This window comes from Ochlerotatus camptorhynchus, unplaced genomic scaffold (assembly GCF_037179485.1).
Source record: "Ochlerotatus camptorhynchus isolate MF236.1 unplaced genomic scaffold, CSIRO-AGI_Acam_v1.1 ptg000328l, whole genome shotgun sequence".
Lineage (NCBI taxonomy): Eukaryota > Metazoa > Arthropoda > Insecta > Diptera > Culicidae > Ochlerotatus > Ochlerotatus camptorhynchus.
Window position 1 is genome coordinate 3,233,057 of NW_027040816.1, and position 19,674 is coordinate 3,252,730.

At 40.1% G+C, this 19,674-nt stretch overlaps 2 protein-coding genes across 4 annotated transcripts in view; one reads left to right on the plus strand and one right to left on the minus strand.

Moving 5' to 3' along the window:
• Pfk (ATP-dependent 6-phosphofructokinase) overlaps positions 1-17,739 on the plus strand; it is a 56,127-nt gene extending 38,388 nt beyond the window's left edge. For all 3 annotated transcript variants that reach the window (XM_065230144.1, XM_065230142.1, XM_065230143.1), the window contains exon 8: positions 17,530-17,739. In XM_065230144.1, the coding sequence (XP_065086216.1) occupies positions 17,530-17,671 (142 nt within the window). In that variant the 3' untranslated portion in view covers positions 17,672-17,739. The remainder of the gene's footprint in view (positions 1-17,529) is intronic.
• Positions 17,740-18,413: 674 nt separating this feature from the next.
• Positions 18,414-19,419, minus strand: LOC135708179 (uncharacterized). Its single transcript, XM_065230185.1, has 3 exons — positions 19,196-19,419; positions 19,008-19,134; positions 18,414-18,942 (listed from the first exon to the last, which is right to left on the minus strand). Exons 1-3 carry the CDS (start codon positions 19,291-19,293, stop codon positions 18,580-18,582), a joined length of 588 nt encoding a protein of 195 aa, XP_065086257.1. The 5' UTR covers positions 19,294-19,419; the 3' UTR covers positions 18,414-18,579.
• Between the last annotated feature and the right edge of the window lie 255 nt (positions 19,420-19,674).

The window sequence follows — 19,674 nt, forward strand, 5'->3', positions numbered from 1 at the left end:
ACAACTCTCCAGCTAACTTCATTTTCACCTTCTTGCACCTAAGAAAGATACGCAAGTCCAAAATACAGGGTGCGTGACGAATTTTTGCAGTAAATTTCAAATAGTAATTTCTCATGCTTGTGCATCATGATTTAGATATATTTGGCAGCACTGGATAGCTTATACTGTTAGGTGTAAGATTTAAATAAACAATGTTGAGTAAACGTAAAGATGTCGAAACAAGAGAGCAATCTGTCAGCCGTTGTCGCTTTGTTGCGCGCCGGAGTATGCATGAAAGAAATAATTCGGTCGGTAAATGTGTCTGAAAGAACAGTGTATAATATTAAAAAAGGCTTGGGAAAGTTTGCCATTTAAATGATCTTTATTTCTTGTGATTGTGTTGTTTACATGTATGAATTTGTGAAGTGACACAGATGCGCCTTTTCAACTTTAGTACATTTGAGATTTTAATTATTATTTACAGTTCCTAGTCCTATCAGACCTATTTTAAAGTATGACCACCTTGGTGGGATTGGTTTGATTTGAATTGGAAAAAGGAGACTACTTATAACTACTATTTACAACTAAAACTAACCTACAACTACTATGTACACCTAACCTACACTTGGGAAAGTGATAAGACGGAGCACCTGCTCATACTGCTAATAAAGCACAGAAATGGCTTACGGAAAATATTTCGTAAATTTGGGAGGAAGAAATTTGGCCCCCAAGCAGTCCCGATATCAATCCATTGGATTATTTTGTATAGGGCATCGTCCAACGGGATACCAATAGAACCCCTCACACCACACTTAAGTCGCTAAAAGCTAAAATCAAGGCAGTGATGACATCTATGGATCGAAACATTTTAAAACGTGCACACTGCAGTTTCCGGAAGCGTCTAACTACAGTCGTCGAAAGGGAAGGCAATTTTTTTGAATAAATTTACTTACAACTTCCATATGTTGCGAAAGAAAATAAATCGCACAAAATTCATTGCTAGAATAACTAACTGGTGTATTTTTTCTCAAATATGCCATTTACTGCAAAAATTCGTCACGCACCCTGTATGAGAAAAATAGAAGAAAATTTATCAATAACTCATCCTATTAAAATGATGCAGGTATAGTGTGTTCTAGAAATATGTGTATTTTAGTATACCAATCAACTTTGTTGAACATAGTGAAGACCTAAAATTAAAGAAAACATATGTTTTGATGAAAAACGTGTTTTTGGGGGTCTGTCCTCAAACAACGCTCTCTATCTCGATTTGAGTGGAATTTACAACTTTTATGTCTTCAGCAAAATCGCGACATTGTGAAAAAATAAATTTTCCATTTCACTTTTAGGGGGATTAATCACAAAACCCATGCCTTCAAAAGATAAAGCATGTCATACTCATCAACTTTGCTGAAGACGTCATTACTCTAAATCCACTCTCCATGGTGCTATTAATTAAGAGCGTCAAAATGGACTTTTCAACCACTGTGCCTTGGTGGGGTCATTTCGTCGATTTTTTTCCGTCAACTCCCTTACGGATCTTCGTTTGGTCCTCCTTACTTCCTTTTTGAAAAGTGCCATTTCCTTTTGCAGTCTGTTGAAGCTCGAGTTCGTTTTTTGTTTGTTGTATGTCCTGCTTGTTGCTTGCTTTCGTAGAGGTTCGCGATTTCATCCGTCCACCAGGTTTTGAGGAAGTTGGCTTTCTTGTTTTTGAAGCTTTACGTAGCTCTACTGCTTTGTTGAAGGTGGCCACCATTTCCTCAGACGAATAGATGAATTGTGGCCGCATCGCATTCTGCTGATTGACCAGCTTTTCCCGGTTGATCCTCCTGACCGTTCTTTCCACCTTCGGAATTTCGCTGCCAATCTCCAGAGCGATGCACATATGCGAACTTTCAAATTCCTCCTTCTTAACAATCCATGTGGATTTCCTGGCCAGCCCGGGGGTCACCAAAGTTACGTCGATGGCTGAGTTCCTGCCGCCAAGTGGTGCAACCGCTGTGTGTGATCCGTCGTTGAGCAAAATCAGGTTTGATTCCTCAATAAGGTCGACTAATAAACTCCCGCGATTGCAGGTTGTAAATTCTGGGCTCCAGGATTTGTGGTGTGCTTTGAAATCCGCTCCTATCACTGTTTCCCCGTCCATCTCTTTGAGGAATTCGCAAAACAACGTTATCTCCTTGCGAGCCCCGTTGCCCGAACCTGGTAGGTAGGCCGAGAGAAGATTGATTGGGTGGAATCCTCGTTTTAGTTTGACTCCCACTACTTCCAGCAGCTCGAAATCGAGAGTTTCGATTGCTTCCGCTACGAACCCGTCTGCCACTAGGATTCTTACTCCGCCGTATCCATCCTATCGTCTCTTGGAGAACAGCTTGCATCCCTTAAAGTTGAATTTTTCGTTTTCCTTTAGCCAAATTTCTTGGAGGAGCGCTACGTTAAATTGATTTGAAGCCATGCATGCATAAAGTTCTTCTCTTTTCTCTACTTTGTATGTTATGTTGGAGGATTTTTAGTGTTTTATAATCTAGTATAGATCGCTATTCTGATGCTCCTTGGCGGACGCCATTGTTTTTTTTTTTTTTTTTCCTTTGGTTTGTTTTTTCCGTCAATCTTGTTTTCCGTGCTGAGCACCAATGCTACCGACGTGCCAGGAAGGCAGCTCCCACACCTGGACCCTACCTATCGACCCATCAACTCATGAACCGGGGACCAACGGCTTTACTTCCCATCCGAAGGAAGGCGTGATCAGAGATGTTATGCCTCAGAACATCCCGGCGGCGCCGACTGGGATTGAACCCAGGCCTGCTGGGGTGAGAGGTAATCACGCTTACCACTACACCACCGGCGCCGTTTGGACGCCATTGTATCTTTGATGATTTTGTCTAATTCCATGCTGACCTCAATCAATAACTGGTATGTTTCTAACTCCGTTCTCTCCCGGGCTTCCAATTTTGTTTTGAGTTGAACGATGGGGGACAACCAGTTTTCCCAAAACAGAACTTCATCAGATCCCGTCTCAGCTGTCCGATGAATTTCTCAAATTCCGTGGCTTTGTAGCAGTTTCCGCTGTATCCTGACCTACCGCTTCCTTCCGGCTCGCTTTGCCGTTCCGGGCCTCCTGATTCGTGATGCTCCGTTTCTGTCCCCGGCCTTGTTTTGACCGATCTGCCTTGGCGCTGATCATTTCTCCAGTACTCTCCGGCGCATCTGCACCTTCCCTCGATCGCGATTCTTGGGCCGGTGCCGGAGTTTCCGGGCGCCGTTGAATCCTGATCGCACAACCCAGGGAACTCTGTCCAACAGCATCTTCTTCAGAACTCCGCTTCTTCTCTCACGTTCCGGGCAGTTTCTGTCATTCGCTGGGTGATTTTGGTGGCAGTTTACGCAGAACGGAGTGTTTGCGCATTCCGCGTTCTGGTCGTGAACTTTGCCGCAATTGCTACACAACATCCTCCCAGTACACCTCGCTTTTGTGCGTCCAAACTTCCAACAATGTGCACACTGCTTTACCGGGAAGATGTACAGCTGCCCATAAAAGCATAACTGTCCCATATGAATAGGAAATCAAGCAAAGATGGGACAATTATGACAAATCTGCCTTGTACGGTCACCTTTACGTTCCTCGTGTCAACCAGCACGCCGTCCTTGTTCTTGTTCTTGATCCTTTCCACCCTTATGTGGTGTTTACACTTTGGCTGGTTCACTAGCGCTAATGAGCTCGCTGCTAGCAAAAACGCTCACCAGCGTAATGTAAACAGGGTATCAGCATCTACCAGCATGAAATTCCAGGAGTAACTGAAATTCGTGCTAGTTGGTGACTACACTAGCGCGAGTAAATCCGCACAGATGTAAACACCCCACTAACACTGGAACGCTGGTGGTGATGGAAGCTCCCATCTCCTCCTCCGTGAAATCAAGGGGGACATTCGGGACGAAAACTAGCGTCTACCTGTGCCCCTGCGGCACGAATATCTTCAGGTTCTTCACGTCCAATTTGACTCCCGACAGCTGAGCAAAATTACTTGCGGAATCAAGGTCCACCTTAAACCGGAACTTACCGATTTTGGTGATTTCCTTGTACGTCATGAATCCGCCTTCTCGTAGAAGTTTTCCTACTGCCGCCGGGTGGCTCGGGGAGGGGTTTTTGTGCCTGATCGGTTCTAGGTAGACTACCTTCGATGCCGTGTATGTTGTGCTGTTGCATAATCCCGGGGTTGGGTTACTCGACGAACCTCCTGCTGTGGTGCTTGTGGTTGCTTGGTCCCGTCTTGTACCTCCAGTGGTCAACGGGCCCACCTTCCTGCTCTGCGATCGCGTCTTCATTCCTTGGCTCGCATGCAGTGTTGGCTAAAATCAAGATCAGAAAATCAAAATCAGCAATCTTTCAAGATCAAGATCACCTAAAAACACACGCACCAATATCACAAGCTATCATCACCACGAAAATAACATGTGATTTTCGACCAATATCAGCCGTGATTTTCGATTCTCAAAATCAACCAGCATCAATATCAACCAAGATCAAAATCATCGAAAATCATAGGATTAGAAGATATGTGAAATTCTAGAGTTTGGGCAATTTCGAAATTCAAGATGGCTCCCACAAATCCATTATGGCGGCCCCTGGACAGGGAATATGCATCTAAACCCATGCAATATGGATATCTGCGGAATGGGCTCGATGATGGGAAGTGAAAAATTGACATCCGCTGCCGTTTTGAAATCTAAGATGGCAGACCAAAATCCAATATGGCGGCCCCTGGACAGGGAATATGCATCTAAACCTATGCAATATGGGTATCTGCGGAATGGGCTCGCTAAGTGCCCTCATCAAGCCCACTCCGTAGATACCCATATTGCATGGGTTTAGATGAATTTTCCCTGTCCGGGGGCTGCCATATTGGATTTTGGTCCACCATATTGGATTTCAAAATGGCGGCGGATTTTGTAGCCCGTAAAATTGAGACGTTTCTCAATTTTTGCCGTCACCAACGTAAAAAACGAAATAAAACGCGTCTGAACTTTGCAAAGCGGAAGTATGGAATGTTTTATTGTCTGAGTTTGGAGAGTTTTTCAGTTCGTTCGAAATCTACACAGTTTACACATTTCGTAGATAGTGGTAGGGATGTACATTAATTCGTTGTGGATAAAATGTAGTTGATCTATGCTAAGTAGTCTTGGGGTTATTAATTTTGGCCTACAGCTCGGCCATCCGGGCTATTCTATTGTCCTCAATAGACGTTTAATTTTTTTTTCTATAACAGTATTAAAGTAAACTTAAAATTAAAGTTAGTATACAGTGGGGGAAATTCGTTTAAACGCAATGTCATTTTTGCGTTTATTTTCAACACAAAAGATCGAGACAAAAAATCAAATATAGTTTGTCATAGCCCATCAGAAGTCTCGTATTTGAGAACACAATTTGAACGGAAGTTCATTGTGGTCTCTGAAAAAATCCAATAAAGGTGATTTTAGAGGGGAAATTCGTTTAAACGCACACTAACGTAAAGCCGCATTGAGCGTACCTATGCTCCTGTTATCTTGCGCATCTGTCATATTTACACTGTATAGCCCTCGTTCGCCATTAAGCCTAGTATACAGATCGAAGCGAAACGAAAATTGAAGCACGCGAAAAATCATGAAATTTCGCTAGCAAAAAAGGTTGTGAAAAAATGTTTGTGGAACATTTTCCAGTTTCCTTTTTTCGCAGTTTATAGTTCATGTGAAACGAAATCGATCAGTTTACACCTCCGGTGAAGTGAAAATCTGACAGATACGCTCTCCCGAAACGTCAACTTTTCGCTTAGCTGCTGCTCTTTTCGCGAGCGCTGCATGCGCGAAAAAAAATAAACGTAAGCGAAAAAGATGCAATCCACAAAATTAGATTTCGCTGGATCGTATCTGTTTACAGTTCAAAGCGAAGCGAAATATTTGCCAATTGCGTTTTTCGCGCAGGTGAAAAATGTAGTATTTTGTATGAGATTTTCGCTTCGCTTCGATCTCTATACAGGCCTTTAACACGAGTTTAAATTTGCGTTGCGCGGTAGTTGTTGCTTGTTTTCGGCAAAATGGGTAAAGGAAAGTATTTAAGCCAGTCGGAGCAAATACTGGTTCGAGAACTCAAAAGTCGCGGTGAGAGCAATCGCAAAATTGCACGTGTGATCCACAGATCGGAAGCAGCAATCAGGAACCTGCTGAAAAAAGGCAAGACGTATGGCGTAAAAAAGAAAACAAAGGGAAATTCGAAGATCACCAACCGTGTCCGAAACCAAATCAGACAAATGGGAGACTCTGGAAACTTCTCTGCTGCGCAAATCAAGCAAGAAATGGGGCTTTCCATTTCTAAGAGGCGTGTACGGCAGATTCTACATGGAAGTGGCCACTTAAAGTACACCAAAAAAGCAAAAAAACCCAATCTTCAACCGGCCCACATTAGCGCCAGATTGAATTTCGCTAAAAAATACATGTCTTGGACTACGGAATGGGACAATGTTATATTATTGGCACGATTTGAGGAAATCTCCGCAGGTTAAGTTGAGCAGGAACTTTGGAGGTGGTACTCTAATGTGTTGGGCCGCTTTTTCGATCCATGGAAAGACCCCTATTGCCACCATTTCAACCAGGATGAATTCGGGAAAGTACTTGGAGCTTCTGGAAGATGTTTTGATCCCGTTTACTGAAGACGTTATGCCGGAAAATTTCGTATTTCAACAGGATAATGCAGCAATTCATGTCAGCAAGCAATCTTTGAAATGGTTTTCTGAACGAGACATCAGTCTTTTGGATTGGCCAGCTCGTAGTCCGGATCTAAATCCTATCGAGAACTTGTGGGGCATCCTGGCACGACAGGTTTACAAAGGCGGAAGGCAGTTTAAAACAGTTCGTGAACTTGAGTCAGCCGTAAGAGAAGCCTGGAGCTTGATACCTGATACAACTCTGCAGAAGCTGGTGAAATCAATACCGAACAGAATTTTCGAAACTATTCAGAAAAACGGAAAGCAAACGAAGTATTAACTATTGTTTATGGTTGATTTTTGAACTGTGAACTCGATTTGATTAATAAAACTAAAAGTGCGTTTAAACGAATTTCCCCCCCAAAATCACCTTTTTTGGGATTTTTTCAAAAGTCATTATGAACTTCCAATCAAATTGTGTTCTCAAATACGAGACTTCTGATGGGCTATGACAAACTATATTTGATTTTTTGTCTCGATCTTTTGTGTTGAAAATAAACGCAAAAATGACATTGCGTTTAAACGAATTTCCCTCACTGTAGGGTGGACCGTTTACTCGCGGTGGCACGAGGTTAGTGATTGACATTTTTTTTTTCTAGGAAAGGAAGGAAGGAAGTGTTACAAAAATATGTTATCATGTTCTTCTCCTTATCGCTCAGAATGTCGGTTAAAATGTTCCCTGCAATTTAAAAAAAAACTTAAATTATTGATTCTTATTATCAACTATTCCCTAACCATCACTCGAGCTGGATTTCTGGTACAGTTTCATTGTGGTTGGATCAAAAATCCCAGTGAATGGACGATTTGACACCTGAAATCTGTCAATATCAGTAATGACGTACCGATTATGATCTAACACCTTCTTGACCACATACGGACCTTCGTACTTCGACTTAAGCTTTTGGCTCTCTCCCACCGTCCCCACATTACGAATCATTACCAAATCACCAACCCTATAAACTGAATTAGCCGTCACTTTGCTGTCATAATACTTTTTATTATATTCTTGAAGGCGCATCACGTTGTCCGAAGATCTTTGTCTAATTTCATCCAGATTGCGTTCCTCACAATCATTCATATCTTGCATGTACTCCAATAAGCGTTGATCTACTGTTAACTTTTGAGCCACGCCGAATAAAACTCGCGATGGCACGTCAGCAATCGCTCGATTGTAAGTGTTGTTCAACAGATATTCTGCTTTGTACAAAACATTATCCCATTGTGCTTTGCCTTCATCCGATAGCTTTGCCAGTAGGGGTATAAGGGTTCGATTGTATCGTTCAATTTGTCCGTTAGCCTTCGGACAAGCGGTTGCCACTTGTACGTGATAAAAGCCATGATCCCGTACGAACGAATCGAATTCATTTGAGGTAAATGCGGAGCCCCGATCAGATACTATAACCTTAGGGACAGAATATGCCATGAAATACGATTTAAGACACTTCATCACCTCCTTAGTACCTGTTGACTTCACCGCATATAACTTCAAAAACTTGGTACACCCATCACAGACAGCTAATATATGCAAATTTTTCCCTTTTGTTTTCTCCAATGGCCCCAGATGATCGATATGAATGGTCTGGAAAGGCTTATCAGGTTTTTCATAAATATGCAAAAATCCATCAGTTTTCCTTTGCTTACACTCTATAAAATATTCACGTCCGATTTACGTGAAATATCACGTACCTGATCTGTATTCAGAAAATCTCAAATGTTACGTGATGTTAGTAACTTTGACCTGCATTGCATGTCATGTCCACTAAAAATGTTGGTGAAATCGACCGGCAAGTGTCACTCGAACCATAACAGCAATTTATAAAATAACGAACATTTTGAATGGCTCGAGTGACACTTGCCTTTGATAAAAAACACGTCTACTGAGGATTCATATTTATGAAAAAATCATATATCAATGAAACAGTCATCGGTCGTCATTGAAAAGCAATGCAACTATGTTCTGTCAATCTAATTGACTTTTATTGGTTCTGTTGTCTTGTGAATTTTAGCTAAACGGCCTCTTTTCTGATTTTTATCTCTCAATCTATGAAATATACACGAAAACTATGTTGGAACGAAACTTCTAAAACAATATGAGGAACATTATGCTGTACACTACACATTTTTATATCATATGGGTGGAAAATTCGTAGAACAAATACTTTAAAATTCTTCACTTTTTAAGATATCTTCGAGCATGAAACTAAGTCAAACTTCAATAAAATCACTTCGAATAGTCAACCTTTGGCCACAAAGTTGGTAGATAACACATTAAGCTTTGCTATGAAAGTTGTTACAGCAGCTTTCGTTGTTTCAGTCTCGAGATACAAATATTATAAGCCGTAAATTACCTTGAAAACATAAAATTAACTAGAAGCACCTCTAAATCAACACCGATTTTGCTGAAAATTTGCACAAAAGTTCAAATTAACATGACGAACAGTAATCACGGTTGACCCGTTACATTCCGAACATTTCGTTTAAAATGAACAGGTCTAATATATATATATATACGTTCCATTATTATCATTCAAAATTCACGTACAAATTACGTGAAAAGCATTTTAAACCAAACGGAATGTCACGTACCAGTTGTCCAGTAGTTTTCACCCCGATTTCACGTAAGCAGTATGTGAAAATCAGGTCTTATTTACCTGACTAATCACGTAGATAATCGAAGCTGGATTTTGATCGGCTATGTGTAATTCCGGTAAAAGTTACGTGAAAAATAGGGTGGACGAAAACCACCTATGTTTTCACGTAAATCGGACGTGAAGATTTTGCAGAGTGTAGGATTATAGCTTATGCATGTAATGCATTCACTTATATGCTTCTTCAACTTTTCTGTCAAGTTAGGAATGTAAAAGTTTCGCTAGATCATTTCAGCAACCTTGTCCACTCCAAAATGACCCAATTCATTATGGTACTTGAACATAACGGAAGTTTCCATAATTTGAGGAACATAAAGAAGATTTCTTCTACCACTCTTCTTATAGACAATCTGATCAATTACTGTGAAACTTTCGTTTTTACCTTCTTCTACTGCCTGTTTTATCTTCTGAACGTTCCCATCCTGTAACTGATTCACATATAGGGCACTTTCCTCGACTCCAAATCCACCTAATTGACAGTCCTCCAAAGCATAAACGTGTACCCGCGATAATGCATCGACATGCTTCATTTTCAAACTGCTCTATGTATAAAGCCCATCTCGAAATTTTAGGATTCAAATCTTTCTTATTTAATGTCAACTGCAATGCACTACAGTCTGTAACGATCTGGAAATGTAGACCAAATAAATATATACGGAAGCGCTTAAGACTGTATACTATGGTCAGTGTTTCAAGTTCGAAAGAATGAAGCTTTCTTTCAGTTGGAGAAGATTTTTTGCTAAAATACATCACCGGGCGGAAGTATTTATCTTCTTTTCTTTTCTGCAAAAGAATTCCCCCAAAACCATATGACGAGGCATCGGTGTGAAGCTGCGTTTCTGCTGTAGATGAATAAATTCCAAGTACATGTTTCAACGGCGCCGGTGGTGTAGTGGTAAGCGTGATTACCTCTCACCCCAGCAGGCCTGGGTTCAATCCCAGTCGGCGCCGCCGGGATGTTCTGAGGCATAACATCTTTGATCACGCCTTCCTTCGGATGGGAAGTAAAGCCGTTGGTCCCCGGTTCATGAGTTGATGGGTCGATAGGTAGGGTCCAGGTAGGGTCAGCACGGAAAACAAGATCGACGGAAAAAACAAACCAAAGGAAAAAAAAAAGTACAGGTTTCGATGATAGAATCTTGCATAAAGCTTCAAAAGATTCTTTGTGAGTTTGATCGAACACGAATGGCTCATCCTTTTTGATTAAATCATACAATGGATTAGCAATTTTGTTGAAATCAGGAATAAACTTCCGAAAATAGCTGACCAGTCCTATAAAGCGTTGTACAGCCCGTAGAGAATCCTGGAAACGGAAATTCTCTGATTGCAGCAACGTGCCGATCGGATGGCTGAATCTGATTAAAAGTCACATCGTTCCCCTAGATATTCAATCCGAGTTTTTAGGAAATGGCATTTAGACAAATTTAGCTGCACATGATTATCGGAAAGAACACGCAACAACGTCAAGAGCACTTTAATATGTTCTTCGATTGTAGATGTAGCAATCAGTATATCGTCGAAGAAAACAACTACATATCCAGACTTAATTAGTTCGGAAAGCATTTGGTTGATGTATCTTACAAATATCTCGGGAGCATTACAATACCCGAATGGCATACGAGTGTATTCGTACTGTCCATATTCGACTACGAACGAAAAATATTTACGTGAATCTTCATCAATTTCAACGTGATGTGATGAAAGCCGTTTTTCAAATCCAGCGAAGTAAAATACCGTTTATCTTCAAGTTTCATAATTTGGTCCTCAATCACAGGGATTGGAAAATGATCACGCTCAACCAATTTATTCAAAGCTCGAAAATTGACACATAGACGATAGGTGCCATTTTTCTTCTTAGTCAAAACCACCTTGCTTGAATAAGGAGAGTTACTTTCCCTTATCACACCAGAATTCAAAAGTTCAATGATCATCTTATCAAGCTCATTCCGTTCGAAGACCGACAGTCGCTGAGGTGAAGCATGATAGACTTTATCTTCCTTCAGCTTGACTCCAAACGAATACGACACTAATGGAGACAATGGTCGAGCTCGTTTTAAATATTCTGTTTTAAACAGTTTCGTTACATCCTTGATCATAGAAAATGTTTCCACGTTGTCCCCAATATCTAGACACAACTCGTCATTGTTAAGTCCAATAAGATCACAATCGTTTCGTATAGGTCCATAAACTTCTGACATCATCTGACAGTCATAACTGTTAGAAGAATGAAGTAATGAAATTGGGTTGTTAGCGGAATGCTTTAATAAAACAGCAAAAAGGTTATCTTCCATTTAATTCCACTTAATTAATTTTGGTATCCATGACAGATACGTATTTCGACTACAATGTGCAGTCTTCATCAGTGCCATTCCCACTAAAGAACTTATCAAAATCTAACCCCCTTAAGTACTCATCCCCTAGGTATAAAAGTCAAGATCACAGGTATATAAATGAAACTACAATGTGTTGAATCGGAACCTACCTAACTAATTAAAACCAAAGATTTAAGTAAGCTAAAGGAGAAAAATCTATTCAACTCTCTAATAAGGAAAATCCCAAAGGCTTGGTAGCCATCATAATGAAGTAATGAAATTGGGTTGTTAGCGGAAATGGAAGATAACCTTTTTGCTGTTTTATTAAAGCATTCCGTCACCCTTTCTCTTTCACTCATCTGTATACGGGCCGCCATTGCTTCAACTCGAAAAACGAAATGTTCATAAGTTTCATCCCTTGATTTCACGACGTTGGATAACGCCAAATGAACCTCCGCTTCGTTTTCGCTATCCGGAAATGCCACTTGAATTTTCTGCTGAAACTGCGCCCAATTTGCAATCCCCATTTGCGCACTGTGATACCATTGTCTAGCTACTCCTTCCAAACGACAAGAAGCATAAATCAGCGTCGTTTGATCTGTCCAGTGATACAAGGTTTTGAAATGGTTGACATTGGAGCACCATTTCCTGACATCTCTTCCACTTGAAAACGTTGGAATCAATTTACTTACTTCATCCGGATGCAACTGTCTTTCTCGATGTTCCTGATTATTCGGCTGCACTGCCACGTCACGAATAAACAACAATCGCCTCATCAGCGTCAGCAGCTCCCGCTCGCCCGTTTGCACCGTTTCCGCTGCTTGCACCGCCCAAAACACCGCCGCCGCCATGTTGTCCTCCTTGGTTTTCATCTCGCTGCACCAACTCGTCCTCATCGAATCCGTGAAATTCGTCGTCCGACATTTCAACAGAAACACTCGTGGATACTAATCCCACTTCTGAGAAAATTGTAGCCCGTAAAATTGAGACGTATCGAAATAAAACGCGTCTGAACTTTGCAAAGCGGAAGTATGGAATGTTTTATTTTCTGAGTTTGGAGAGTTTTTCAGTTCGTTCGAAATTTACACAGTTTACACATTTCGTAGATAGTGGTAGGGATGTACATTAATTCGTTGTGGATAAAATGTAGTTGATCTATGCTAAGTAGTCTTGGGGTTATTAATTTTGGCCTACAATGTCAATTTTCCACTTCCCCTCATCGAGCTCATTCCGTAGATACTCATATTGCATGGGTTTAAATGCATATTCCTAGTCCGGGGGCCGCATATTGGATTTTGGTCCGCTATATTGGATTCCAAAATGGCGGCGGATGTCAATTTTCCTCTTTCCTCTCATCGAGCTCATTCCGTAGATACCCATATTGCATGGGTTTAGATGAATATTCCCTGTCCGGGGCGGCCATATTGGATTTTGGTCCGCCATCTTGAATTCCAAAATGGCGGTGGGTGTCGGATTTTACTTCGACTGTAATTCCAATCTATTGATTTTCCGTTTGGTTTTTGTGACCGCAAAATCAGCTAAGTTTAAAATCTGCTGTGTGATTTTGCTGATCTCAAGATCAGCAGTGATTTTCGACCGTTCCTGATTTTGGATTTTCTTGATTTTTTCCATCACTGCTCGCATGTGTCATCTTTTTCTTTTCTCATTCTTCTCGATTTTCTTCAATTGTCCCTAACTTTTTTACTCACTAATTTTTGCTCTTCTCTTAATTACTAATTTTAAGTGTTTTTTCTCCAACTGTTTTTCTCACTGAATATCACCCTTTTATTTCCTTGCACGGGTGAACCACCCGCGTGGTTGCCATATTTATTCCTTGACCCCTCACTGAGACGACGCTTCTGGTAGACAATTTCCGACTATTTATTTCAACTACTCGCAATGCATTTCCCGTCTCGCACTCTTCCGCCAGGAACGGGCACTGTTTTCGGTCACTTTCGGCCGCGAATTAACGCTAAATTTTCGATTTATTTCTGCAATTCGTTACTCCGCTTGCCCTACACGAGTTCCACCTAAACAACGCTTACTTGCCTCAAAACTTGATAAATAAACCACCATTGATGTTGTTCAGTGTTCACAAAATTTGATAAACTTTGCAGTTTGTGAAAAAACCAAGCGCGATGACTTTTACTTTTATAAATTTGCAATTCTAATAATTTATTTAGATAAAACAAAAGTTAGGCTCCGGTGGAGCACGACGGAGATGAACTAGCCTACGGCTAAAAATCTCCTAAATAAAGGAAGAAAAAAATCCGGTGGAGCACAGTCGATGATGATGATGGTCCCACCTCTTACCCCTACAAAGGTTTGAGCTGGACGAGTTATCTTTAAGATAATTAAATATAAACATTTTAACCAGGTTTGCAAACAAAATCGAGCTGGTTACAATTACAGATATAAATGTCCTGTTAAATATGCTATAGGCATCAACCAAAAACATTCAAAGGTGTAACTAGTTATCAAATGTCCAAGTATAGTCCTCGACAATACTTCCATTTACACGTGACCTGGGATTTACACGTTTAAGCTTCCGCAGTGCCAGGACTATATCCAAGGAAACGACTTCCAGCCAACCCTTTACTAATTCAAGGCTTTTGCCACAATTTCCACGTATTAGTCATTTATACCTGTATTCCGCGCGCGAGGCTCAAACCATCGTAGACTACTCAAAGCTATTTTTACTATTACTACTACAAAATCAAAAAACTAAAAATCCATCATCACCATCGAGGCAAACAATGTAGTTTTTTGTATATTGTTCAAATATACAATTCTTTGCTTCACTGACAGCCATTGCAAAGCGTCCAGCATAAAAGTTGAGGAAGTGAATCTATTACATCTTAAAATCAAACGCATTACTTTATTCTGCAAACGCTGTAATCTCGATATTTGTGTTTCATTGGCCAAAAATAAAATGGAAGGGCAAAAGTCTAGATGAGGGGAGATGATTGATTTGTATTACTGTATTTTACTACCAATAGTTAAATCGTTTTTCAAGCGACATAGGATTCCATACTTCTTGGCAATTTTCTTGATGACATTGTCAATATGAGAATTGAACTTGAGTTTGTCATCAATAATCACGCCAAGATATTTAATTTCCTCAACGCGATCAAGTGTCTCATCATCAATAACAACAGAGACATCATCATCTACACGATTCCACGAAATTACCATGAATTTCGTTTTACTTATATTCAATTTCAATTGTTTATACTTCAACCATCTACTTAGAGAACGCAAATCTTCATTCAAGCGTGAAACGGTTTCTTCTAAATCTTTAGCTGCAATGAAGAACACAGTATCGTCAGCAAAAAGATTAATATCACAAAACCGTAAAACTCGTCGCATGTCATTAATATACATAATAAATAAAAGGGCCCTAATACACTTCCCTGAGGCACTCCAAGGTCATTGTTAACGGGACAAGATACAAAATCATTAAAAACAGACCTTTGTGTTCCGTCAGATAAATAGCTTTCAAACCATTTGTATGCAGTACTCGTAATTCCAAAGCGCTTGATTGATCTCAACAATAAGGACCTAGAAATTGTCTCAAAAGCGCGTTTTAGATCCAAAAACACAGCAACAATCGTATCTTTATGCTCCAAATTTTCTTTCCATTTAGCTAACACTAAGTTTAACGCGGTTTCACAAGAATGGCCTTCCCGGTATCCCGATTGTTCCGGTATCAACAAACAGTTACTATTTAAATATTCTAACAGCTGGCCTTTTACAACAAGTTCCAAAATTTTCTCTAATGTGTGCAACATGTTGATGGGACGAAACTCTTCGGCTTTAATCGTCCCAGCAACTTTTTGTATAGGAACAACTAAAGATTCTTTCCAAATATGCGGCACGTGCCCAGATTGCAATGATTGATTAATAAAGTCCCGCAGAGTGTGTCGAATGACATGAAAGCAATCTTGAATAACTCTAGCATTAACATTATCTACTCCAGCCGTTTTTCCTAATGAAAAGCAAATATTTTTAAGTTCATCTAATGTAATTGGGTGAAAACCATTAAATCTACAATTACTATTAATCGGCTGTTTTATTTCGTCCGGTTCATTGATCAGTTCAATAGATTGATTGTTCAGTGAAACGCTCTCGACGAAATAGTCATTAAACTTAGAAGCAATTACTTGTTCTGACTGTTCTAATATGCCATCAAAAGTTATGGTCCGCGATTTACAATTACTAGGCTTCATCAAAGATTTCAAAATTTTCCATAACTCTTTGCTGTTGTTTTGATGTTGATCAATTTTCCTCTGAATATATTCACATCGAGTTTTCTTAATCGATTGTGAATATTTATTACGCACGACCGTGTACCTATTCCAATGATTATCACTATTAGATCTACAAAACTTTTTGTACCATTTGTCCCTCTTACGCAAAAGATCCAAATTGTACCAGCTGTTCGAGTTTTTCAAAGAAACAAACTTTTGTTCAACTAATTTATTGGTACAAGTTTTCAAAACGTTAGTAAGAACAGCTGCATCTTCATCTAAAGTTCCGGTAACTAATGGAAAATCCACGCTTCTCTCAACAAGATTCGAAACAGCTTGCTTCGAATATTTCCTCCAGCACTTCAATTTTACAAAATTATCGTTATCGTTAACCCCCGCTAAGACATTAATTACTAAAGTTTCATGATCGGTTATTTTCAAATCAGCTTGAGTAACTGAACTGACAGAATCAAAATTAGAATAAACATGGTCAATCAAAGTTCTACTGTGCCGGGAAATACGCGTACATTCACTTACTAATTGTTTTAAATTAAAGAAATCAGCTAATTGCTTCAGATGGTTCGAATTGCTAGTATCATGCCAATTAATGTTAAAATCACCCGCAAGTATATTTAATTTACTAGAATCTAAAAATGTCTCGAACCAGTTCTCTAAAATTTCAATAAAACGCTGATTACTTGAACTGGGAGAATGATACAAAACACCATAATTACCCATCTTCATGCCACGTTCAACTGTAATGCCTAAGAACCAATTGCCATCAATAACTTCGTTTTGGCGAAGATTGAATTGAACTGATTCTTTGACATAAATAGCAACACCGCCAGTGTGCCTCGAATGTGACAAACAAGCAGCAGCTTTATATCCCGGAATGCTATACTGATCAAAAGATTCAATTTCTACAATATGTGTTTCTGCTAACAAAACCAAAAGTGGACGATTTTCTTCTACAATCTGTCGTAATGTTACGTAGTTTGTAGATAACCCCGCAATATTCAAATATAAAATCTCTAATTTACTCACATTACTACTGGAACTTGGTTGCTATTTATTGAAATGTAAGCTGCTTTTTTTCTGATCATATAGTTTTTTTTATACACAAAACAATTAGAACTAAATGCTGCGTGGTTGACGTCCAGATTTAATTTACGCTCCTTATTAGTTTTTAAACAATTAACGCATTTCAATACAGTTGACGTACACTTAGAGGTGCTATGTTGTTTGCTGCATCTAGAGCATCGTTCGCAATTTTTGCAATCCGTGCTTTTGTGCCCAAATTCTCCACATCTGAAGCATCGCAAAACATTAATCGCGGGAACTATCGAGCACCGATCAAACCCTACATTTACTTTTTTCGCACATAACAAACATTTATACGTCTCGATATCGACTTCAATCACAACACTCGTCGATCTACAGCTAAAAATAATAAAATTATCTGTTCATCAAGATTTATCTTATCACCGAACTGTTTGAGCTCCTAGAAATGTTGTCATGAATTTCATATTGCCTGTTTGGGTACAAATTGCGATCTATGGCTCGTATTAACCGGCTCCTTGCATTATTTATCTCTCTTCCAAACCAGGCAGCGCATCCCGAAGCAGCAGTGGTGGTTGAAGCTCCGCCCATTGTTGAGAATCCTGGCCAAGCACGATTCTACCTACGAGGAGGAAGGCCTCTACATCACCGTCGACGAGGAAATGTCCACCGATTCACCGGTCGCATAAACAAACACAACGGCTGGCCAGTAGGTATAGGAATAAAACAAAGTAAAAACAAACAAACAAACAAACAACAGTTGTTAGTATAACGTTTAAGAATAAGAAGAAGAAGCTCCTCCGCCTCCACTCAATCAGCTGCGGCTCACAGGAAGAGCCCGTGTGAACCCAAAGAAAAATACCTCATCGGATAAAACGTGGAGAGAAAAAAGGAATAAGCCATACCTAAATTGTTATCAGTGTGAGATGAATCATTTAAGTATATACTCTATCAAAGTAGATGATACCGGATGGATCCAAAAAAAATAAATCACGAGGTTATGTTTATGTAGCAGAATTTTAACCTTAGTTCAGAATGCCAGTTTAGTAGTTTTAATGTTTAGGCAGTCGCGAAACTTGCTATCCAACCATCATGACATGACATCGTCCAGACTTGCGAAGGCCGCTAATCTCATTGTTTTAACTCTTAAAATGTGTTGTTCTAACTCTAATTGGAATTTAGGCAATCGCTAAGCAAAACAGTGAATGGAAAATTATTTATTTGATCGCCTATTGCGTTGTTTTCTTTTATCTTCAAGAGTAAGTATTATTTAATTTTTCTTTTCATAGGTATCACCAAGTGAACTCACTTAAAAAGTATAATAGGTCAAATTGAAGGAACAAAAAAAACTATATTTTATTGTTATAAAAAATAAAGCTTTATATTTGAACAAAGTGAAACTACAAACAAACGTAGAAAAACTATTACATAATTAATTATAATTGTTTGTGCAACATAAATAAATCGACATGAGAAATGTTACAATGTCTTGACAAGCAGAAAGTTGAATATAAAAATAAAACTCTTCATCGGAGAGAAGAACATGGATCACAACAGAAAGAAGTAGCAGTGTAGTCGTTTCATTTCGCCTCCGCCGTCACTCTTCGTTGATCGTACACAGTGAAATGCTTTTGGGGCGAACCCGCCGGTTCTGTTTGCGCATGTTGGCCGGTGGGCTCGCCGGCACCAAACAGTCCACTATCCGCTCTTTAGCCTTCGCGGCAAAGTCGTGCTCCCATTTGTTGTTCCGCAGCCGAACCCGGCTGCCGGAAATGTTCCACCCGGGCCGGGCGCAGTACCAGTGCTCCACATCCGCCTCGATAATCAGCGAAACGGCTTCGTACAGTTCATCGTCCACCATGAAGGCGTCCACGTTCGACGATTCAATGTACCAGTGGAAGGTCCGCAGCAGCATCGGTCCGCCGTCCTTTTTCAGCTGGTTCGAGAGGACCGTGTTGTACTGTTTTGGGAAAACGGGAAATTTAGTTGGATGAAGCTATTTTTATTTTCACCGATCCTCCTTACCCAAGTGTAATGTTTATAAGCATCGACGCTCATCGAAAGCCTTAGGTTCTTTTTCGTCAGTCGATCCTTCTTCAGCTCGTACAAACTAATAGTACAAACATTGTCCAACGAGATCGACGGTTGTGATCTGCCAACAACAAACAATTAAACCAGTTCGATCAACACCCAAAAAAAAACAGAACACTCACCTTTTGGCATTGTAGGTCAGGTAAACGACATCCACTCGAGGGATGACGCGGTGATCTCCGAGGGCCATAAATGAGTCACTATGCTCGATCGGTTGCATATCTTCTTAAATTATATAACTTAGGACACACGAGACAAAACACTCAGAAGACGAACGACACGAAGTACAGTCCAGTCGAATAGGGTCCGTACGGAAAGAGTGATGTAAGGATGACTGCCAAACCGAAGGCACCCGGTTCGGTTTTTATACTGCACAAATGCGCACATACAGTAGTACCTAATGGGTAACGGTCAACAGAACAAGAATGGTGATTGTGAGGACGATAACGCATGGTTGACGGTTAGTATTTTGCCTGAGTTTCTGCTACCTACAGAACAATAGAGATAAAGATGCTGCGATGACGGGCAGGTCTGTTTGTACCCACTGATCGCTCGAATGGCTTGGTTGAATAAGTACGGTGTACATTTTTTGTTTTGGTGA